General features: G+C 40.2%; 1 protein-coding gene across 7 annotated transcripts in view; it reads left to right on the top strand.

Annotated features, from left to right (window-relative positions):
* LOC101000556 (E3 SUMO-protein ligase RanBP2) overlaps positions 1-24,914 on the top strand; it is a 70,398-nt gene that overhangs the window by 6,767 nt on the left and 38,717 nt on the right. For 6 of the 7 annotated variants that reach the window (XM_031655386.1, XM_031655390.1, XM_031655391.1 and 3 more), the window contains exons 2-8: positions 6,583-6,650; positions 8,246-8,357; positions 8,782-8,934; positions 12,981-13,211; positions 13,554-13,699; positions 17,953-18,145; positions 23,947-24,034. In XM_031655386.1, coding sequence (XP_031511246.1) covers positions 6,583-6,650; positions 8,246-8,357; positions 8,782-8,934; positions 12,981-13,211; positions 13,554-13,699; positions 17,953-18,145; positions 23,947-24,034 — 991 coding nt within the window. The remainder of the gene's footprint in view (positions 1-6,582; positions 6,651-8,245; positions 8,358-8,781; positions 8,935-12,980; positions 13,212-13,553; positions 13,700-17,952; positions 18,146-23,946; positions 24,035-24,914) is intronic. The other variant, XM_031655387.1, reaches the window with a different exon arrangement.

Here is a 24,914-nt window from a genome sequence, read left to right as displayed (position 1 = left end):
GGTGTGGTGGCGTGCGCCTGTAGTCCCAGCTTGTACCAGGGAGGCAGAAGTTGCAGTGAGCTGAGATCAAGCCATTGTTCTCCAGCCTGGCAACAGAGCGAGACTCCATGTCGAAAAAAGAAAGAAAGGGGGAAACAAGCTCTTATTTCTTTACATGCTGTCCTGACTATTGTGTATTATTTTTGTCACATATTTTCTCCTGTATCTTTTAAATTTGTGCATTTAATGGGGAGGGGAGACTGTGTACCCAGTTCTTATGTATTCTCTTCCTGCTTTAAAAAGTATTTGTGTTTAATTGCAGTTCAGTTCTTAACCTGTTTTCTCAAGTCTTTGTTAAGAATACTAAGTGAAGTTTAAGATTGCTTATAGTTCTTTTTATTTTATTTATTTTTTTGAGACGGAGTCTTGCTCTGTTGCCAGACTGGAGTGCAGTGTAGCCATCTTGGCTCACTGCAACCTCCGCCTCCCGGGTTCACGCTGTTCTCCTGCCTCAGCCTCCCAAGTAGCTGGGGTTACAGGCGCCTGCCACCACGCCCGGCTAATTTTTTTGTATTTTCAGTAGAGACAGGGTTTCACTGTGTTGATCAGGATGGTCTAGATCTCCAGACCTCGTGATCCGCCCGCCTCGGCCTGCCAGAGTGCTGGGATTACAGACATGAGCCCCCGCGCCCAGCCGCTTACAGTTTTTTACTTTTAAGATGTATTCTGTTTAGGATGGACAGTCAAAATACTGTCATACCAGGATCACTTGGAATAGTTTTCTGAGTGTCACAGAATCTGCCATGTTGCTCAGGCTGGTCTCAAACTCCTGGGGTTAAGTGATTTGCCTGCTTTGGCCTCCCAAAGTGCTGGGATTACAGATGTGAGCTACACTCCCAGCTCTGAGTGTCACTTTTTGACATAGTTTTTTTAAAAAATCAACTTTATTAAGGTAGAATTGATATACCATACAATTAATCCATTTAAAGTGTACAATTACTTGATTTTTGGTGTATTACATTATTAATTTTTTAAGTTGTAGAAAACTATAACAATTTGCCATTTTAACCATTTTTAGTCGTGCAATTTGGTGACATTAACTACATTTACAGTGTTGTTCAGACATCACCACTGTCTATTTTCAAAAGATTCTATTACAGAGATCCTGTAGCTATTTAGTAGTGACTCTACAGGTCCTCTTTTCTGCAGTCCCTGGAAACCTCTGCCTACTTTGTTTGTCATGACTTTGCCTATTCTGGATATTTCATATTAATAGGGTTATATAGTATTTGTGCTTTTGTGTCTGGCTCATTTCACTTACCATGTTTTCAGGGTTCATATGTTTTATAGCATGTGCCAGAATTTCATTCCTTTTTATAGCCGAATAATAGTCTATTGTATATATATTCCACATTTCATTTACCTCTTCATGTGTCATTGGATACCTGGGTTGTTTCCTTCTTTTGACTTGCAAGTAATGCAGTCAACACTGGTGAACAGTATCTTGAGTGCCTGCTCTCAGTTTCCTTGGTTATATACCTAGGAGTAGAATTGCTGGATCATATGGAAACATTTTATGTTTAGCTTTTTGAGGAACCCCTAAATTGTTTTCCATAGTGGCTGCACTATTTTACATTCCCACCAGCAATGTATGAGAGTTCCAATTTCTCCACATCTTTGTCAACACTTAGTTTCTATTCTTTTTGATTGTATCGGCTGGGATAGGTGTGAAGTGATATCTCATTGTGGTTTTGATTTGCATATTCTAATGAATCATGATGTTGAGAATATTCTCATGGTTTATTGGCCATTTGTATATGTCCTTATAGAAATGTTTATTCAAGTCCTTTTTTTAAAAAAAAATCAGGCTCTCGCTCTGTCGCCCAGGCTAGGGTTACAGCCTTGACCTCTTGGGTTCAAGCAACCCTCTCACCTCAGCCTCCCGCGTAGTATAGGCATGTGCCACCACACCTGGGTGATGTTCTTTTTTTTTTTGGTAGAGGCTGGGTTTTGCCATGTTGCCCAGGCTGGTCTCCCACAGCCTCCCAAAGTGCTGGGATTACAGGCATGAGCCACCAGCCTGGCCTATTCAAGTCCTTTGATTTGGGCTTTTATTTTATTTATTTTTAATTTTTTTTTAGTGTATTCTACTTTTATGACTTGGGTTTTTTAATTGGGGTGTCTTTTTTGTTGAATTGTAAAAATTCTTAATATATTCTGAATATTAAACCCTTGTCACATATGTGGTTTCCGAATATTTTCTCCCATTCTGTAGGTTTTGCAGAATAATTTTTTTTTTTTTTTTTTTGAGATGGAGTTTCACTCTTGTTGCCCAGGCTGGAGTTCAGTGCCACCATCGTGGCTCGTCGCAACCTCTGCCTTCCAGGTTCAAGCGATTCTCCTGCTTCAGCCTCCTGAGCAGCTGCGATTACAGGCATGCGCCACCATGGCTGGCTAATTTTGTGTTTTTAGTAGAGACAGGGTTTCTCCATGTTGGTTAGGTTGGTCTTGAACTCCCAACCTCAGGTGATCCACCCACCTTGGCCTCCCAAAGTGCTGGGATTACAGGCGTGAGCCACCATGCCAGGCTACAGAATAATTTTAATTAAATCCATTTTATCTGGTTTTTTTTTTGTTTGTTTCTTGTGCTTTTGGTGTCATATCTAAGAATACATTGCTAAATCCTGGGTCATGAAGATTTACCCTGTTTTTCTTAGAGTGTTGTGCTTTTTGCTCTTATATTTAAGTTGTTGGTCCATTTTGGGGTCATTTTAGTATATAGAGTGTGGTAGGGTCCAACTTTATTCTTTTGCATGTGGAAATTTCGTTGTACCTTCACCATTTTTATAGAGACTGTTGTTTCCTTATTTAATGGACTTGGGTCCCTTGCCAGCACCAACTGGCCATAGATTTATGGGTTTATTTCTGAACTCTCAATTCTGTTTTATTGGTCTGTGTGTATCTTTATGCCGTATGACACTGTTTTGATTGTTGTAGCTTTGTGGTAAGTTTTGAAATTGAGAAGTGTGAGTTCCTCCAAGTTTGTTCTTTTTCAAGAGTTTGGCTTTTGGGCACTTTGCAATCTCATCTGAGTTTGAGGATTTGCTTTTCCATTTCTGCAGAAGTGACCATTGGAGTTTTGGGATTCCAAATTTGGGAAATAGGGATTGCATTGAATCTGTAGCTCACTTTGGAGAATATGGACAGCTCAACAATATTAGGTCTTCCTATGTATGAACATAGATGTCTTTCCATTTATTTAGGTCTGTTAAATTCTTTGAGCAGTTTTGTTTTTGTTTTTGTTTAGACAGGGTTTGGCTGTGTCACCCAGGCTTGAGTGCAGTAGTGCTATCACTGCTCACTGCAGCCCTGACTCCCCGGGCTCAAGCCATCCTCCTGCCTCAGTCTCTGGAGTAGCTGGGACTACAGGCAAATGCTGCCATGCCTGGATATTTATTTTGCATTTTTAGTAGACGCAGAGTTTTTCCATGTTGCCTAGGCTGGCCCCGAACCCTTGGGCTCAAGTGATCCCCTGCTGAGGCCTCCCAAAGTGCTGGGATTGCAGGTGTTAGCCTGGCCTTGAGCACCGTTTTATAATTTAAACATACAAGTATTTCACCTCCTTGTTTACATTTATTCCCAGGTATTTTTTCTTTTAGATGCGATTGTAAATGGAATTGCTTTCTTAACTTCCTTTTCTGAGTGTTCGTTGATGGTACAGTAGTCCCTTCTTATCCACAGTATTGCCTTATGTAGTTTTACTTACCTGCGTCACCCATGGTCCAAAAATATTGAATGAGGCCGGGCGTGGTGGCTCACGCCTGTAATCCCAGCACTTTGGGAGGCTGAGGCGGGCGGATCACGAGGTCAGGAGATCTAGACCATCCTGGCTAACACGGTGAAACCCCGTTTCTACTAAAAATACAAAAAAAAATTAGCTGGGCGAGGTGGCGGGCGCCTGTAGTCCCAGCTACTCTGGAGGTTGAGGCAGGAGAATGGCGTGAACCCGGGAGGCGGAGCTTGCAGTGAGCCGAGATTGTGCCACTGCACTCCAGCCTGGGCGACAGAGCGAGACTGCATCTCAAAAAAAAAAAAAATATATTGAATGGAAGATTATATAAACATTTCATAAGTTTTAAATTGCAAATCGTTCTGAATAATACGATAAAATTTCACAGCCTGCTGCGTCCTACCCAGGACACGAATCATCCCTTTGTCCAACATATTCATGCTGTATGTGCTCCCCACCCGCTAATTACATACTAGCCATCTCAGTTATCAGATCAACTGTTGGAGTATTGCAGTGCTTGTGTTCAGGTAACCCTTATACTATTTAAAATGGCACCAAAGAGCAAGAGTAGCAATGCTGGCAATTCACATAGGCCAGAGAGAAGCCATACAGTTCTTCCTTTAAGTGAAAAGGTGAGTGTTTGACTTAGGAAAGAAAAAAGATCATATACTGGGCTTGCTAAGATCTATGGTAAGAACAAATCTTTTGTCCATTAAATTGTGAAGAAGGAAAAAGAAATTTGTGCTAGTTTTGTTGTGACACCCCAAACTGCAAAAGTTACAGCCACAGTGTGTGATAAGTGCTTAGTTAAGATGGACAAGACATTAAATTTGTGGGTGGAGGACACAAACAGGAAACATGTTTCGATTGATGGCAACCTGGTTTGGTACTATTCATCGTTTTGGACATTCACTGGGGTCTTGGAATTTCAAAAATAAGATGTTTGAGTAGCTGTATACTCTTTATCACATGGATGGAACATAATCTGGTTGTATCAGCATCTTTTTTTTTTTTTTTGAAATGGAGTCATTCTGTTGCCCAGGCTGGAGTTCAGTGGTGCGATCTTGGCTCACTGCAGCCTCTGCCTTCTGGGTTCAAGCGATTCTTGGCTTCAGCCTCCTGAGCAGCGGGAATTAATAGGTGTGTGCCACCATACCCAGCTAATTTTCGTATTTTTAGTAGAAATGACGTTTCTGCATGTTGGCCAAGCTGGTCTTTTTTTTTTTTTTTGAGACGGAGTCTCGCTGTGTCTCCCAGGCTGAGAGTGCAGTGGCGTGATCTCTGCTCACTGCAAGCTCCGCCTCCCGGGTTCACGCCATTCTCCCGCCTCAGCCTCCCGAGTAGCTGAGACTACCGGCGCCCGCCACCACGCCCGGCTAGTTTTTTGTATTTTTAGTAGAGACGGGGTTTCACCATGTTAGCCAGGATAGTCTCGATCTCCTGACCTCGTGATCCACCCGCCTCGGCCTCCCAAAGTGCTGGGATTACAGGCTTGAGCCACCGCGCCCGGCCGCCAGGCTGGTCTTGAACTCTTGTCTTCAAGTGATCCGCCTGCCTCAGTCTCCCAATGTACTGGGATTACAGGTGTGAGCCACCGCACCCAGCCTGGTGTGTATCAGCATTTTGAACTTTGGAGTTTATGTAACCAAGGAACCAGGCTGTGGACCTTGTTTATTACTTGAAGAATTCAATGTTTATTTTTGCCTTTTTGAATACTTGACTGTAAAATACTGATCTGATCTGTAGGGAGAACAGTACATGGACCAGGGAATCCTCAGTGCCTTAATAGGTCCTAAGTACTTACTTATTCTTTCCCATAGAGATTTACACATGGTAGGAGAAGAGATTTCTGGAATACCTTTCCTCCCCCGAGAAAGCTGGTTTCTTTTGTTTGTTAAGTGAGAGAGTGGTACCACAGGGTTTCCAAGATTTCCAAGGCTGATGAAAATTCTTAACTTCTGTTGTCTGTCTGTCTTTCTTGAATTTATTTTTTGTGTGTATGTATTTATTATTTAGAGACAGGGTCTCCCTGTGTCACCCAGGCTGGAGTGCAGTGTCACAGTCATAACTCACAGCAGAGTTAATCTCCTGGGCTCAAGTGATTCTCCTGTCTTGGCCTTCTGAGTAGCTAGGAACACAGGCATACTCCACTATGCCCGGCTGTTTTTTTCCCCCTGGAGACAGGATTTCGTTGTGTTGCACAGGCTGGTTTCAAACTCTTGGCCTCAAAGCAGGCCTCCCACCTTGGTCTCTGAAAGTGTTAGAATTAAATAGAATTAAAGGTGTGACCAACTGCACCCAGCTTATTTATTATTACTAGTAGTTTTTTTTTTGGAGATGGAGTCTTGATCTGTCGCCCAGGCTGGAGTGCAGTGGCACGATCTCAGCTCACTGCAACCTCTGGCTCACTGCAACCTCCGTCTCCTGGGTTCAACTGATTCTTGTGCCTCAGCCTCCCGAGTAGCTGGGAGGCATCCACCATCGTGCCTGGCTAATTTTTGTATTTTTGTAGAGATGGGGTTTCACCATGTTGGCCACGCTAGTCTCAAACTCCCGAGCTCAGATGATCTGCCCATTTCAGCCTCCCAAAGTGCTGGGGTTATAGGCATGAGCCACCGCATCCAACTCTATTTTTTGTTTTATGATAGGAACTTATAAAACATGGAATTATGCATTTTTCAGGCTTTTAAAAATTTTAAATGAGTGAAAACAGCATATCTGAACATAAATTTAGGACAAATTTTTACTACTTTTGAAAAAATATTGGAAAATATTTCTGTATGAAAAGTAAAACAATTTTCAATTTTTTTTAGAAGTCAATGAAAGGATTCTATTTTGCAAAGCTGTATTATGAAGCTAAAGAATATGATCTTGCTAAAAAGTAAGTACAAACTGTAACGTGTATTTGTTTTTTTAAAAATCAATGCCTTTTGTCATTTTCTTTGAAATAGGTAAAAATATGTTCTTTAGTAGTTCTTCCTAAGTGTATTCTGAAATAAGGGATTTATCACTCAGACTGATGCTAAGGACCAACCTAGAGTCCATTGAGATTGAAACTGTAATTAGTGTTTTCTGTATGCTGCTGTTTGTTTATACCAAGGGCAAGAAATTGTTTGTCTTAAAACACTTTTTCTAAAAATTGTCTTGTGTTAGAGTAAAAGAGGACCATGCCTATATCTTAATTTATTTTTGGTTAGATATCCGATACCTTAATCAGATGGGAAATAGCAGTGAATAAAAATTAAACTGTAATTGCAAGACAGGAGAATAGCTTGTATAAAAGATCTTTAATTGACACAATATGTGATGCTCTAAGGCTCTATCCTAGGGATAAGAAGCTTGGTGATTCTGATTTCCTGACTTGGGGTGGATTAAATCAGGAAATGAAGAGGGAGGCAGGCATTTTTTTTTTTTTTTTTTTTTTTTTTTTCTTTTTGTGGCAGTATCTGTCTTTCTTGCCCAGACTGGAGTGCAGCGGCTGGCTCCATCTTGGCTCACTGTAACCTCTGACTTCCGGGCTCAAGAGATCTTCCCACCTCAGCGCCCCAAGTAGCTGGGGATACAGATGTGCACCACCACACCTAGCTAAGATTTGCATATTTTGGTAGAGACAGGTTTCACTGTGTTGCCCAGGCTGATCTTGAACTTCTGAGCACAGAAGTCTGCCTGCCTCAGCCTCCTGTAGTGTTGGGACTACAGGTGTGTGTTATTGCTCCCAGCCGGGAGGCAGGCTTTTAAAGGCATTCAAAGATGGAAATGCTGGTAAGAAAGGAAAAATGGTGGTACATAAGTTATGTAACTAGCAGCACTGTGACTGTTAACCCTTGTACCTTTTTACTGTGAGACTTTGCTCCCTTAGTTTAGGTCTGGCCTAATTTCTCTGATCGTAATACTGTCAAGGAACCTAGAGGATATTTACTTATTTTAGTTGTTACTTGATTTGAGAAATGGAAATTTCCTGTATTTGGTACTATAATTAGTAATTTTTCTTCTGTTCAATTTTAGCTGGATATAGTACTGTTAGAAATTACTTTCTCGCTTAAAGGGTAAATATATTTCCCTTTGTTGTCTGGGAAGTTGTTGCTCTTTAGTATTTTGCATTATGATAACTTTAAAAATGTTTACTGTAATTACTTTTCTAATTTATTTGCAAAACTGTTAGTGCTTTACTAAAATGTGATCAGAAAGAAAAAGCAATGTATATGTTCCTTTCTTATGTGTGGATAACACTGGAGAAAAATTTGGTAATTGTGACATTTAATGGTAAAATGAGTATGTGGTCAACTCTGTGTACGTGTTTTTAAGTATTACCCATTTCTTTCTATGAATACTTTTGAGTTATCTGCATAAATAGTGGTAGTCTTGAGTAACAATATATAACAAGTTTAGTGGTTGCTTTGGTTTAAGATGTATTCTTCAGTTAGCATTTAAAAGTACAGTTCTAAGTTTAATTTACTTTTGTATTTTGAAAAACAGATACATATGTACTTATATAAATGTGCAAGAGAGAGATCCCAAAGCTCACAGATTTCTGGGTCTTCTTTATGAATTGGAAGAAAACACAGACAAAGCTGTTGAATGTTACAGGGTAAGTTATAGGATTCAAATATAGCCTTTGCATAGCCAAACACATGATGCCAAGACAAATTTATATGAGTAAGTCAAATATGTTTTATGAATATGATAAAACAGGCATTGGTATCACAGTACCATTATGCGACACAGCTTGGAACAGATTTAGAATTGTTTAACACCTGTAAATCGTAAGTCTAACGGTCAGACACGGTGTTCTTTTGTGTTTTTTGCATTCAAATGATACAGATATAATTTTTATTTGATTAATTTCCAGAAAATTCCAAGGCACTTTAACACCTTTGAAGTAACATGTTTTCTCTAGAAGTAGAATTTTTTAATGGTTGGAGTGATAGTTTTTTAACCTTTATATATAAGTATATATTCTCCTACATACATACATACAATTTACTAATCTTTAATTTCTTTTCTGATATTAGCGTTCAGTGGAATTAAACCCAACACAAAAAGATCTTGTGTTGAAGATTGCAGAATTGCTTTGTAAAAATGATGTTACTGATGGAAGAGCAAAATACTGGGTTGAAAGAGCAGCTAAACTTTTCCCAGGAAGTCCTGCAATTTATAAACTAAAGGTAAAAAAACAAAACGTAAAGGGAGAAAACTTGAGACATAACCATTTCTAATATTTGGAGTTTAAATTACTTTTCAGTAGCAAACCTTAAGCCTAGGTGTTTGTGTTTCCTTTAAAATTTTTCTTTAAAAAGTGTATTAAAACCTTTCTGAGTAACTGCTGTCTTATTAGGCATTCTTATACTTTATAAGTGACATTTACCCTTCTGGGATAATTAATATTTTAGGGATTTTACAGTTTAGTAGCTGTAAATTAAGTAGAGCTAAGATTTACATTAAAGAATTTGGTGTACAATTTTTGATTCATTAAGTGAAAATTACCTACAGGATAACAGTTTAGGGATATTTTAAAGAACAGTTTTCTAATAATTATTGTCTGAAAGTAGAAGGGATTATATTTTGAGATAGTAAGGTTTTCAAGCAAAAGATAAAGGTGGTTTGTCTAGTATATAAGACGTAATTACTAAAAATGATAGGAAGTTCTTGCCAGTGTGTTGACTGGTTCTGATATTCTTTATAGAGTAAACAGTTACTTAGTAAACTAACTGTTCTGGAGAAAATCTACACAAATATGTTTGGCAAACATTTAAAATGTATATTGTAATGTTTATTAATGTATATTTTATTGTGCATGTACAATATTAAATTATAAATGTATATTTGCCTTTAGCAGCCTCCTACTCCCATTATATGTTTCTGATAGAAATTTAAAAAATTTTAATTTTGAAATAATTATAGATTTTTTTGCACAAGAAGTTGCAAAGATTGTACAGAAAGATCCTGTATACTACTTCATTTTTCCCCAATGCTTATACAGGTTGAGCATTCCAAATCCGAAATCCTAAATGCTCCAAAATCTGAAATTTTTTGAACACTGACCTGATGCTCAAAGGAAATGCTCATTGGAACATTTTGGATGTCAGATTTTCAAATTTGGGATCCTCTACCTGCTAAGTATCCTGCAAATATTCCAAAGTCTGAAAAAATTCAAAATCTGAAATACTTCTGGTCCCAAGCATTTTGGATAAGGGATACTCAACCCGTTTTACCTGACCAAGCACAATATCAAAATCAGGAATTTTGACATTGGCACAATGTGTGTGTATAGTTTTCTTTCATTTTATCACATGTGTAGATTCATACCACCACCGCCGTCAAAATACAGAACTACTCTATTACCACAGAGATATTCCTCATGCTACCCCTTTTGTAGTCACGCTACTTCCTTCTCTTCACTGTGCCTAACCTCTGGCAACCATTAATCTGTTCTCCATCTTTATACTTTTGTGATTTCAAAATGTTATGTAAATGTCATCATGAAGCATGTGACTTTTTTTTCTTTTTTCTTTTTTTTTTGAGATGGAGTCTCGCTCTGTTGCCCAGGTTGGAGTTCAGTGGCGCAATCTTGGCTCACTGCAACCTCCGCCTCCCAGGTTCAAGCTATTCTGCCTTAGCCTCCCTCGTAGCTGGGACTATGGGCACACGTTACCATGCCCCGCTAAGTTTTGTATTTTTAGTAGAAACAGGGTTTCACCATGTTGGCCTGGCTGGTCTTGAACTCCTGACCTCAAGTGATCTGCCCACCCCAGCCTCCCAAAGTGCTGGGATTACAGGCGTGAGCCACCGTGCCGGGCAAGCATGTGACCTTTTGAGGTTGGCTTGTTCACTCAGCATAATACAATTTGTGATTCATCTAAGTTTTGTATATCCATAGTTGGTTCGTTTACTTCTGAGTAGTATTTCATGGTTCACAATTTAACCAGTCACTGTTTGTTTTTTTCTTCTTTTTTGAGACAGAGTCTTGCTCTGTCTGTCGCCCATGCTGGAGTGCAGTGGTACCATCTCGGCTCACTGCAACTTCTGCCTCCCGGGTTCTCAGGTGATCCACCCACCTCAGCCTCCCAAAGTGCTGGGATTACAGGTGTGAGCCACGGCGCCCAACCTTAACCATTCACTTTTGAGGGGCATTTTGGTTATTTCTAGGTTTTGGCTATTTTTCAACTGCTATGAACAATCATGTACAGATTTTTGAAGCTGAAAAAGCATTGAAAATGCTTCCAAAGATACATATTACTAACAAGTTAAGTTTTTCTCCCCAGTAGTAAGCTGCTGGATTTTAAATATTAGTCTAAAACGTTAGGTCTAATTGTGCAGATTTCTTTACTATATTCTTTAGGTGTTATGCCTCAAACATAATTCCCATTTTGGGCGTGGCAATCCAGTTAATTTGGTGTCAGTAGTGTTAAAGAACGTACATAATGGTAGGGGATTCTTTTCTTGCAGTGTAACAAGTTAGATACTTCGAAGCATTCTTTAAAGACTTTCTTTAATAACTTGAAGGCACTGTTACACCTTTCCTGTGTCAGGTTTTTTTTTTTTTTTTTTTTTTGGAATTGAAATCCATGAGATTTATAACTCTCATGCAAAGCAAATCCATTTCTCCTAAAATTTAAGGCTTGCTAAGGTAAATAATTTCTGACATTTGTTTAATGAATGAGAGTATTACTGTTGAGAAGGCTTTTTCTCTCGAGTATGAGATAGAACTTTTTAAAAGCACTCAGTGGTCTAAAAAAATTTTTTTAACATAGAGTCAAAGACTAGGGCTTTTGCAGATAGGGAGAGGCCAGGGTATCATCCCTCTCATCCAGAAGAGGAGAAATTGATAAAGGAGGGAGGGGAATGAAATACAGACTGCAAATGGGTGGCTTGGTCTTTGATAGCAGAGAGAGTTGGGGGAAGATGAGTTTAAGTAGGTAAAGTAAAATGGAATTTATATGTGATAGCATCAGGTTTCTCAGTGAGGGTCGAATCTAGGTTATAAGTTGAAAGTGAGAGTCAAAGGAAGGTATGGGAAAGTTGAGGAAATAGGAGGTGTGAAGTGTCAGGGAGTGGAGAAAGTGAACTGTTAGTACTAAAATGGTATTTTGTTTCTAGGCAGGACCAGTTTGAGGGTTGAGATAATGAAAATGAAATCAGTTAGCCTGGGATTGTGATTTCCCAAATCTAAGCACGCAGAAACCAATTGGGAAGGTTCTTCTGAGGATAAGAGGGAATTAGTTGAAGGGATCTGTAAGCAAACAGCAATTATGGATATAAGGGAGTATAGCATTTTTTGCCTGACAGAAGAAAGTGTGTGTATTTATATGTGTTTACAGGTGTTTAAAACTTGATGATGTCATTATCCTGAAGGGAACTTGTCATGTGGTGGAGAAGTATATTTCTGGCAGTAAGGTTATATAGGCTCCCAGTGAGGTGGAAGAGTAAGAAGGGTGGTATGCTGGTTTCAGTGGTATGACCAAAATACAAATTTTGAAAACCTGTGTCAGTGGCAAGTGGATGGTTGAGGTTGGAGTGGAGGACAACGTCACTGGAGATGAGGTGATTAAAGAACTGAGTAGTCAGCCTGGGCAACACGGCAAGACCCCATCTCTACAGAACATTAAAAAAATTTAGCCAGGCATGGTGGTACATGCCTGTGGTCCTAGCTTCTTGAGAGGCTGATGTGAGAGCATCGCAAATGAGAAGTGAGTGGCCACAAACCCTACTTCCTCTCCTTGTCATCATGGCAGTGGGGGTTATCCTGAGATGACACTCTCTTCATTTAAGGTCAGGAGGTGATGACAGTGCTTTGAGATGATGATGAAGGTAACAGAACAGTGGGAGGAGAGGTGATGCGGGATTGAGTCAGATTTGAGGAGATACAGAGCAGTTTGAAGGTAAGAACTTTGTTGCCGAGGATTCACTGGGGACGTCTAGGCTTCTGGTGGTGACTCAGATGGACGGGGATGTGTGGCAATAGTCCTGGTAGTCTCTTTAAGGAGAGTATGAGCTACTGCAGTAATCACAGATGCTTTTCTTCACATACAGTTCTTGAGGGTTAGTTTCTAGGTTGTAAGCAACTCTCAGAAGGGATGAATAAGGCTTATAGGATGGTGTTTTTGGTGGCATCATCATAAAGCTAGACATAGTGGAATGGTGCTCTTTGGGAGCATGACTTGTTTAAAATTGCACAAGTGTTACTCTAATGATTTTTTTCCCCTCTAAATAGGAACAGCTTCTAGATTGTGAAGGTGAAGATGGATGGAATAAACTTTTTGACTTGATTCAGTCAGAACTTTATGTAAGACCTGATGACGTCCATGTGAACATCCGGCTAGTGGAGTTGTATCGCTCAAATAAAAGGTTGAAGGATGCTGTGGCCCACTGCCATGAGGCAGAGAGGAACATCGCTTTGCGTTCAAGTTTAGAATGGAATTCATGTGTTGTACAGACCCTTAAGGTAGGTAAAAGCTATTGGGTCTTTACATTTCTATGTAGGCAATTAGCATATTTCTTTTTGTACTAAAGCAGCAGTGCCCCTCAAGACTTACATTTCTTTTATTTATGTAGAACAATTATAAAATGAAATTTTTTACTAGGATCAGTTAAATTTATAATGGGAAGATTGGGGAGATAACTGTGATGAATGTATATATTTTTGGTGTTTTCATTTATAAGGTTGATGTAAAAATCAATATAGTTTCACAAACATGGAGTGGGAAAAGGAATTTGTAGGCATAAAATGGTTAATTTCTTAACATTTGATTAAGTTTTGTAACTTACTGTTCATTCCACAAAATAGGAATATCTGGAGTCTTTAGAGTGTTTGGAGTCTGATAAAAGTGACTGGCGAGCAACCAATACAGACTTACTGCTGGCCTATGCTAATCTCACACTTCTTACCCTTTCCACTAGAGATGTGCAGGAAAGTAGAGAATTACTGGAAAGGTACGTTGACTTTGACGAGAACACTTTAGTGTAAATTCAGTTTTTCTTTTTACAGTAAGTTCATTGCTCTAAACTTCTTTACTGAATCGTTATTTCTATAATGTACCTAGGAGTTATAGTTAATACACTGGACCACTAGGAGGCAATCTTATTTTTCTTCTTTTATGGAGAAGTTCTAATTGGTTTTATATGACTTTGCTTTTTAGAGAATTCTTACAGTTCAAGCTTGATTAAAATTAGCCTTATGGTTACTCAGTTTTGTCATAGTCAAACTTAAAATGAATGTTCTAACTGCTATTTCATATTTTATTTTTTATAATGATATAATCTTGAGTGAAAAAGTTCATCTGTCATCAGATGGCTAGGTTCATATGTACTTAGCATCACTAGTATTTCAGAAAATACTGTTTTAGCTAAGAAACAAAATGACTCAACTATGTGATTTTTCTTTTTTCTTAAATTTTGATTTTGAGAACCAGTGTCTCCATTTTGAAAATAAATTCCATTGGACAAAAACATCACTTGGATTTATATAAAGATGCTAGTTTAGAGCAGGAGTTGATTAGAACTTGTGGGCCAAATATGGCCCCTGCCTAATTTTGTTAATAAAGTTTTATTGGAATACAGCATGCCTCTGGTTATGTAATTGTCTGTGGCTGCTTACATACTATAGGGTTGGAGTTGAGTGGTTGCAGCAGAGATTGTATGCCTGTAAAGCCAGATTAGTATCTCCTCTTTATAGAAAAAGTTTACTGATCGCTAGTTTAGGCTGTCCATTTGTTTGGAAGTTATTTCCCCATCTGGTATAAAGAAAGAAACTCACTTCATTGAGTGCAGGGAGTAGGTAATTTTCTTGAAAAAGTACATAGTGTCCTAAATTGGTAGGGTAAGACCAGTATCTGAAAGAAATAACTTTAAGATTATTTTAGAAAACATGTAGGATGTTTTAGTTTGTATTCCTTGTGTACTCAATTTTTTTGGTCACAAGTTCCTTTTACGTTTTTCTTAAGGACATCAAAGATCTTTGTATGTGGGTTATTTTCTTTTCCTCCCGTCCCCTCTCCTTTCCTCCCCCCTCCTCCCATCCCTCCCCTGTCCTGCCTTCCCTTCCCACCTTCCCTCCCTGCTTCCCATCCCTCCCCACTCCCCATCCCTCCCCACTCCCCACCCCTCCCGTCCCCTCTCATCTCTGTTTTTTAGATGGAGTCTTGCTCTGTTGCCAGGCTGGAGTGCAGTGGTGCGACCTTGGCTCACTGTAACCTCCGCCTCCTGGGTTCAGGTGATTCTTCTGCCTCAGTCTCCCGAGTAGCTGGGACCACAGGCGCGCACCACCACGCCCAGCTAATTTTTGTATTTTTAGTAGAGACAGGGTTCAGGGTGGTCTCAGTCTCTTTTTTTTTTTTTTTTTTTGAGACTGAGTGTCACTCTCGTGAGGCTGGCATGCACTGGCGCAATCTCGGCTCACTGCAGCCTCTGCCTCCTGGGTTCAAGTGATTCTCTTGTCTTAGCCTCCTGAGTAGGTGGGACTACAGGAGCCCACCACCGCACCTAGTTATTTTTTTTTTTTGAGACAGAGTCTCGCTCTGTCGCCCAGGCTGGAGTGCAGTGGCGCAATCTCGGCTCACTGCAACCTCTGCCTCCTGGGTTCAAGTGATTCTCTTGTCTCAGCCTCCTGAGTAGGTGGAACTACAGGAGCCCACCACCGCACCTAGTTATTTTTTTTTTTTTTTTGAGACAGAGTCTCGCTCTGTCGCCCAGGCTGGAGTGCAGTGGCGCAATCTCGGCTCACTGCAAGCTCTGCCTCCTGGGTTCACACCATTCTGCCTCAGCCTCCTGAGTAGGTGGGACTACAGGCGCCTGCCACAACACCCGGCTAATTTTTTGTATTTTTAGTAGAGATGGAGTTTCACCCTGTCATCCAGGGTGGTCTCGATCTCCTGACCTCGTGATCTGCCCTCCTTGGCCTCCCAAAGTACTGGGATTACAGGCGTGAGCCACCACATCCGGCCCACACCTGGCTAATTTTTGTATTTTTAGTAGAGATGGGGTTTCATCGTGTTGGCCAGGATGGTCTCGATCTTTTTTTTTTTTTTTTTTTTGAGATAGAGTCTCACTCTGTCGCCCAGGCTGGAGTGCAGTGGAGCCATCTCGGCTCACCACCAGCTCCACCTCTGGGGTTCATGCCGTTCTCCTGCCTCAGCCTCACGAGTAGCTGGGACTACAGGCACCCGCCACCACACTCGGCTAATTTTTTGTCTTTTTAGTAGAGACAGGGTTTCACTGTGTTAGCCAGGATGGTCTCGATCTCCTGACCTTGTGATCCGCCCGCCTCGGCCTCCCAAAGTGCTGGGATTACAGTCTTGAGCCACCGTGACTGGCCAGTCTCGATCTCTTGACCTCCTGATCCGCCCACTTTGGCCTCCCAAAGTACTGGGAAGTCTCAATCTCTTGACCTCGTGATCCGCCTGCGTTGGCCTCCCAAAGTGCTGGGATTACAGGCCTAAGCCACTGCTCCTGGCCGTATGTGGGTTATTTCTATTAGTGTTTATTACGTTAGAAATTAAAGAAAATATATAATCCATTAAAAATGTAATAAGCCCGTTGCATGTTAATGATAATAGCTTTTTTTTTTTGAGACAGTTTTGCTCTTGTTGCCCAGGCTAGAGTGCAATGGTGCGATCTCGGATCACTGAAATGTCTGCTTTCCAGGTTCAAGCGATTCTCCTGCCTCAGCCTCCCAAGTAGCTGGGACTACAGGTGCCCACCACCACGCCCAGCTAATTTTTTGTATTTTTAGTAGAGACAGAGTTTCACCATGTCGGCCAGGCTGGTCTTGAACTCCTGACCTCAGGTGATCCACCTGCCTCGGCCTCCCAAAGTGCTGGTATTACATGTGTGAGCCGCCGCGCCAGACCAATAATAGCATTTTTTATGAAAAATAATTATTTTGCAACAACAAAAAAGTAGTCAGAAAAGTGTCATTGTTTTTGCATTTTTGTAAATCTGTTTAATGTCTCACTTAATAGAACATGGCTAGATTCTCATTTGCTTCCTCTTTCAGTCTGTAAAACTATATTACATGTCATGAAGCCTCTGGAAAACTCAGCTTAGCCGGGTGGGGTGGCTCAGGCCTGTAATCCCAGCACTTTGGGAGGCCGAGGTGGGCAGAAAAACAAAAACAAAACAAAACAAAAAACAACTCAGCTCTACATATATGAGAAAATGAGAATGTAAAATATAAAATTTTTTGGTATTATTATAAAAGTAATTTTAACCTCATGGATCCCCTGAAGGGGTTTTTAAGAACCCTCAGAGATCTTTAGACCTCAGTTGCTCTGGTTGCTTTATTGTAAGCTACTTTAAAATCATGCTTCACGTTTAAGTATTTGCTTTTACTTTTCTTCCAAAGTGAAGATTTGGAGAAACATTAGGATTTAGAAGAACTAATTTAGAATATAGATTACAAATAATAGGCCAGGCGCAGTGGCTCATACTTGTAATCCCAGCACGTTGGTAAGCTGAGGCGGGGGGATCATGAGGTCAGGAGTTCCAGACCAGCCTGGCCAACATAGTGAAACCCCATCTCTTCTAAAAACATAAAAAAAGTTTAGCTGGGCATGGTGGCAGGCGCCTGTAGTCCCAGCTACTCAGGAGGCTGAGGCAGGAGAATCACTTGAACCTGGGAGGTGGAGATCGTTGCATTGCACTCCAGCCCGGGTGATAGTGAGAAGACTCCGTCTCAAAAAAAAAAAAAAAAAAAAAAGAAAGACAATTTAACTCTGTAATTTATATAGTAAAAAGAGCAATTACTGTATTGTTACTCAAATATGTGTCAGTTATTTACTTATAATTTGGAAATGGTATGTCTAATTTGAGAAATTACAACTGTTAATTAACTAATGAAACTATATGATCAGGAAGAAACTACAAAATAGTTTCCCAACTTTATCCTGGTTTATTTTGAAATGTGCACCTATAATCACTAATCTTATATTTATCCTGTGATTGGAGGGCTGGAAATAACTGGGAATAAGACATCATTTGAGAGGTTAAGCTTGAAGTATAGGAAGTATGCAGGATAAAAATAAGCATTAGATGATTCATAACTTACAACATGGGGAATAAGAATTATTAGAAGCTGAATGTGGAAGATGAAGCTTGAAATAAAATTTTTATTTTGTTTTGAATTAAATAAACCATGATTATTCACAGTGCAGTAAGTGGATTATCTGTTTGATATTTTCATATTACAGTTTTGATAGTGCTCTTCAGTCCGTGAAATCTTCTTTGGGTGGAAATGATGAACTGTCAGCTACTTTCTTAGAAATGAAAGGACATTTCTACATGCATGCTGGTTCTCTGCTTTTGAAGATGGGTCAGCATAGTGATGTTCAATGGCGAGCTCTTTCTCAGCTGGCTGCATTGTGCTATCTCATAGCATTTCAGGTAAGTCTTCCACTTGTAGGAGCAATTGACATTTCACTGAGTCTTGATGTGTTTTAAATGAAGGTGTGCTCTGGTATGTAATGACAATATGTGAATAAACCTGTGGAATTAAAGTTAAAATGAAATAGTCAATTTGATACAGTGGAAAATAACTAAGCGTACACAATAGTGGTGAGGCTGGTGAAACAGGGATGTTGAATGCACTGCTGTTGAAAGCCTGCATTGCTATGATTTGTTTGTAAACAAATTTGAAGAGTTTGATCTTATTACTCTGCCATTTTTGGGAACATGATAAAGATGTAATCCCACTTTATGGGTAAAGCTTGATCCAAAAAGATGTGTGACTTGGACAAAATCCTAATAAGTACATGTAGGGCAATGGCTTTATAACCTATGAAAGAAGAATATGATTGCATTTAACATGTTAATTGAAAAACATGTATATAACATTTATGACTGTGTTGTGTATGATATGTAACAATATATTAATCTTTGAAAACATAAAGCCTTTTCTTACTATTTATTTATTTTTTTGAGACCAAGTCTCTCTCTCACCAGGCTGGAGTGCAGTGGCCTGATCTCGGCTCACTGCAACCTCCACCTCCTGGGTTCACGCCATTCTCCTGCCTTAGCCTCCCAAGTAGCTGGGACTACAGGCGCGTGCCACCATGCCCAGCTAATGTTTTGCATTTTTAATAGAGATGGGATTTCACCATGTTGGCCAGGATGGTCTCAATCTCTTGACCTCATGATCTTCCTGCCTTGGTCTTCCAAAGTGCAGGGATTACAGGCGTGAGCCACTGCGCCCGGCCTTTTTTTTTTTTTTTTTTTAATGAGCTTGCATTACTTTTGAAAGGAAAAGAAATAAGCAGTCTCCCCAAAAAAGCATTAAACCAGGCTTAGAAAAATGATTGTTAATTTTAGAGAAGGATTTTTTGTCTGGGGAGGGAAAATAAAGGATTCATTACTTTTAGAGAAGGCCCCTCCTTCTAATATAAATCTTTTTTTTTTTTTTTTTTTTTTTTGGGGTGGAATTTGGCTGGAGTGCAATGCTGTGATCCGGCTCACCGCAACCTCTGCCTCCTGGGTTCAAGCGATTGACCTGCCTCAGCCTCCCGAGTAGCTGGGATTACAGGCACGCGTCACCACGCCCAGCTAATTTTGTATTTTTAGTAGAGACACGGTTTCACCATGTTGGCCAGGATAGTCTTGATATCCTGACCTCGTGATCCGCCTGCCTCAGCCTCCCAAAGTGCTGGGATTTTAGGCGTGAGCCACCACGCCTGGCCCAACATAGATCAATTTTTTTTTTTTTTTTGAGAGGGAGTCTCGCTCTGTCTCCCAGGCTGGAGTGTAGTGGCGCAAACTCCGCTCACTGCAAGCTCCGTTGCCTCCCGGGTTCACGCCATTCTCCTGTCTCAGCCTCCCGAGAAGCTGGGACTACAGGCGTCCGCCACCACGCCCGGCTAATTTTTTTGTATTTTTAGTAGAAACAGAGTTTCACCATGTTCGCCAGGATGGTCTTGATCTCCTGACCTCATGATCTGCCCGCCTCAGCCTCCCAAAGTGCTGGGATTACAGGCGTGAGCCACTGCGCCCGGCCAATTTTTTGTATTTTTTAATAGAGATGGGGTTTCACCATGTTAGACAGGATGGTCTCAATCTTCTGACCTTGTGATCCACCCTACTCGGCCTCTCAAAGTGCTGGGATTACTGGCATGATCAACAGCGCCCGGCCTGTAAATCTTTTAAAAACACTGTTGATAGGCAGTTCACATGTTAATTGCTAATATTGGCTCAGTACTTCTGAGTTAATGGATTTAGTGAGGTTCACTAGGTAATATGAACGTTAAAAGGTTGTTATAGAAATTCTCAAGTAGCTGATGGTTCTTATTTTTATTTTATTTTGTTTTTTTTGAGTCGGAGTCTAGCTCTGTTGCCCAGGCTGGAGCACAGTGGTGTGATCTCGGCTCACTGCAAGCTCTGCCTCCCGGGTTCACACCATTTTCCTGTCTCAGCCTCCCGAGTAGCTGGGACTACAGGTGCCTGCCACCATGCCCGGCTAATTTGTTTTGTGTTTTCAATAGAGACGGGGTTTCACTCTGTTAGCCAGGGTGGTCTCGATCTCCTGACCTCATGATCCACCCGCCTGGGCCTCCCAAAGTGGTGGGATTACGGGCGTGAGCCACCGCGCCCGACCAGTAGTTCTTATTTTTAATGGAAACTTTTAAAAGTTATCTGTCTTTGTGTCTATTAGAGTCTTGCTGTGTCACCCAAGCTGGAGTGCAGTTGTGTAATCGTAGCTCACTGTAACGTTGAATTGGACTTGAGCTTCCCAGAGTGCTTGGGATTATAGGTGTGAACTACTGTGCACAGCTTCAAATTTTTTGATACGTAGTTTTTGGAGGCAGAGTCTCACTCTTGTTGCTCTGGCTGGAGTGCAGTGGCATGATCATAGCTCCCTGCATCCTCGAACTCCTGGGCTCAAGTGATCCTCTTCTGCCTCAGCCTCAGCTCAGTAGCTGGGACTACAGGTGCCTGCCACCATGCCTGGCTACATTTTTTAATTTTTTGTAAAGACAGGGTCTTGCTGTGTTTCCCGGGCTGGTGGTTCTTGAATTCCTGGCTTCAAGTGATCCTTCTGCGTTGGCCTCCTAAAGTGCTGGGATTACAGGTATGAGCCACCACACCTGAGTGTGAACTTTTAGTAATAAAAAGTTAGTTTCCCCCTTAATCTATTCACTCAGGTCTCCTTTCCTAGATGACAACTACTATTAGGAGTTTCTTGGGTGTTCAGAAATATTTTTTGCATATGCACATGTGCAATACATTCTTTCTCTACTTTTGAAAAATACTGTGCCTCAGTGTGGGTGTGCTTTACCTATTGCCAGATGCCTTGCTTTTCTAAATGTTTCTTCATTGTTCCACTTTAGCACAGAGATGCCTACCTAAGTCTTTATTAAGTACGACATATTTCTCTAGAATGAATATATAATAGAAACATCTTAGATGCTTGTATTTTATCATTTTATTTTAAAGCTTAATGATCAAATGATTATAAGCATAAAATGTAGGTTATGTGCTGGCATTTGGGTATTTAAGAATTGGCTAGCTTTTATGGTATGATTTTCAGACTCTTAATCAGAGGAATACCATGGTTCTAGTAAGTACATCTGCATTGCAGCTGGGTATTTAACAAAGTCTCTTGAAACCTTTTAGTTAAAATGAGGAAATAGGCGCGGTGGCTCACGCCTGTAATCTGAGCACTTTGGGAGGCCGAGGCAGGCAGATCACCTGAGGTCAGGAGTTCGAGACCATCCTGACCAATATGGTGAAACCCCTTCTCTACTAAAAATACGAAAATTAGCCGGTCATGGTGGCAGGTGCCTGTAGTCCCAGCTACTCGAGAGACCGAGATAGGAGAATTGCTTGAAACCAGGAGGCGGAGGTTGCAGTGAGCCGAGATCATGCCACTGCAACGCTCCACCTGGCTACAGAGCGAGACTCCGTCTCAAAAAAAAAAAAAAGGAAAATAGTGACGAGATGATTTGACTGAGTTGGATTCACAGCTAATTAACTGGTCACAAATTCAGCTGTTGAGTGATTTTGTAAAAGAGGCCAGGTTTATGAATTGAGGTCAGTTCGAAAACAAAAAGAATGATGTCAACTTTTTGTTTCTTATTTTGTGTGTTCTTTTCAACATATAGATGACAAACTTTGATATGATGTTTAGAAAATTTGTGAGTAAAAGGATAGGCAATGTGGATGTTTCTAAAATTGAAAATCAGAAGCTATTAAGTTCTTAAAGAATATATTTTTGAAAAAAGAGCATGTTTGGAAAGAATTATATATACATGGTTTAAAATTCTAGGGGCTCTTAAGAATATTCCTTTGTGTTCCCTAGTTATTTACTTTTTCCACCCGTAAAGAAACTAACGTTACTGCTTTCTTGTGTGTTCTTCAGGAAATGTTTTATGCATCTCCAAGGAAACACACACACATCCCCTGTCCTTAAAAAGAGGAGGAAAATGTTTAAACATTGTTTTTACTTTATTTCCATTAACTGTATCTTGGAGATATTTCCATGTCAGTATATATAACGGGCATTTTCATTAGTTTGGATGCTTGCATGTTATTCCGTTGTATGGATGTACTGTAGTGTTGGAGTTTTTAAAACCAGGGCCCTAAAACCAGGACATTAGCTTGCTTTTACTTTTTTTTTAATATGCTACTTCAAGTAATTTAGCAATGATTAACTTGTGCCATGAATTCCTGAAAGAATTGCAGTATCAAAGTATTTCTGTGCATTTATAATTTTTAGAGCTGTTGCCAAATATCTAACCCTAAAGAGGTTGTATCAAATTACATTTCCACCACACAAGAAAGTGGTGATAGAATTAAAAGCCAATGCTCTAGTCCCCCATATAGTTACTTTTGGCATGTTTCTAGTAAGTGGGCATTGCCTATGACTGGACATTTTCAGTGATGGACATTCATTACTTACCAAGATAGCCCAGTGCATGTTTAGGTGATTTGGCTCTTGGAACTTCCTTATATAGAATAAAAATATTCCTCAAACCTTCTGCCTGTTGGTCTTGTTTCTTCTTTTGATGATTTCTTTTATAAAATAATTTTAATATTTGAAGGCAGCTGTCACATCTTCCCTTTGCCATTCTATTCATCATGCTTTCAGCTTTTTTTTTTCATAGGTTATGGCATTAGGATCTCTTTAATCTCCTGGTTGTCCCATTTATTCCAGTGCTATCCCATATTATCCATACTCTGAAAATGTGCTACCTACAATGTGGCATTTCCAAGTGTCATTTCACCTGTACTTTTTAAAGTAGAGTTGTCATACCTACTCAAGTAGGACAACATCTGCTGTTGTCCTATTCAGGGTAGAAAAGTAATGTAATTAAATTTTCCGTTTCTCTGAACGTAACATGAATGTGCTTTTAGTAGAAACTTAATTTCTCAGAAGTGCTCTGTGTATGCATTTTTGTTTTTTTTTTTTTTTGAGATAGAGTCTCACTCTGTCGCCCAGGCTGGAGCACAGTGGCATGATCATGGCTCACTGCAGCCTTGACCTCCTGGATTTAAGTGATCCTCCTGCCTCAAGCCTCTTTGTTGCTGGGACCACAGGTGTGTGCCACCACGCCTGGCTAATTAAAAAAAATTTTTTTTAGAGATAGAGTCTCGCCACGTTGTTCAGGCTGGTCTCGAACTCTGGGCTTAAGCGATTCCCCCACCTTGGACTCCCAAAGTGCTGGGATTACAGGTGTGAGCCACTGTGTCTGGCTCATCTTTTTTTTTTTTTCACGAGATGGAGTCTTGCTCTTTCACCCAGGCTGGAGTGCAATGACGCAGGCTCGGCTCACTACAACCTCTGCCTCCCAGGTTCAAGCTATCCTTGTACCTCAGCCTCCCGTGTAGCTGGAATTATAGGTGTGTGCTACCGTGCCTGCCTTTTTTTTTTTTTTGAATTGTATTTTTAGTAGAGCCTGGGTTCTACCATGTTGGCCAGGCTGGTCTCGAACTCCTGACCTCAAGTGATCCGCCCACCTTGGCCTCCCAGAGTGTTGGGATTACAGGTGTGAGCCACTGCGCCTGTACCTGGCCAGTCTTTCATAGGTTATATAAATTCCTTGGTTCCCAGTTTTTGCAGTCGTTTCCAATTCAGTTTAGTTAATGGTTAACTGTTTATTCATTATCAAAAAAAGTACAGTGTAATAGAAAAGACCATCTTACTATTAGAAGTGTGGGTATCATCAAATTAAGATTTTTGATTTTAAAATTATTAGGTTCCAAGACCAAAGATTAAATTAATAAAAGGAGAAACTGGACAAAATCTGCTGGAAATGATGGCCTGTGACCGTCTGAGCCAATCAGGTAATAGTAATATTAAACTAATTTAATTTAAAAAGAAAAAGGAAATTTCTGTTAAGTTGTATCTTACGATAAAATCTTCATCTGTCCAGGAGATAATTTGTCAAAATTATTTCTTTTTGCCGTATCAGTTAAGAGCAATAGGTATGGAAGAGATGGGAAGAAAATAGCACATTCTTTAAAAGAAACGAATATTTGATATTGTTTGTTCCTAGGTGGAGAGGATTTCTTAACTCCTTATCTGGCTGCTAGAGCCTCTATCCTGTTTAGTCACTTCCTGAACTAAGTATAATCATTGATTTGCCGACCATGTAACACCAGCTGCTTCTAAAAACACTGCTGTGGGGATATAAAGATGAAGAAGATATAGATCTGTCTTAAAGAGCTGAGAGCATAGTGAGGAAGATAGACGATATATACTTACCTTATATTAGTCTCTTAGAATTTGTCTATTTTTTTCCCCATTTTTGGCTTGGGATGAATCCCAAAGGTCTGTTACATATTACCTGTGCTTTTGCTGAGATTCGAACTTTAAGGTAGTTAGGTGGCCATTGAATCAAGCAGTGAACTGAAGAAACATAATGCTTTCTATAATGAGCAGTTTCGATATAAAATTGGATGACTTTTGTAAAGAGCAAGATGTAATATTAAATCAAAGTTATTGTAAGCTTTGGTGTATAGTTAAGCTGTTGGCCAAAGCTCACATTGCTCTTCTATTCCATAGCTCACTTTTTTTGTGGGAGTTAGACTTTCAGTCCTTAAAGTGACTTTCTACTTTTTTCTTTTTCTGTTTTCCTTCTACCCTTGCAGGGCTGTCGTGAGTGCCTTTGCATGGTGTCACAGTTAGATAAAAATTGCCTGTATTTTTTTTATGTCTTTGATC

Source organism: Papio anubis, chromosome 14, assembly GCF_008728515.1.
Source record: "Papio anubis isolate 15944 chromosome 14, Panubis1.0, whole genome shotgun sequence".
NCBI lineage: Eukaryota > Metazoa > Chordata > Mammalia > Primates > Cercopithecidae > Papio > Papio anubis.
Note: the sequence above shows the minus strand (reverse complement) of the source record. Positions and strands in the feature narration are given on the sequence as shown.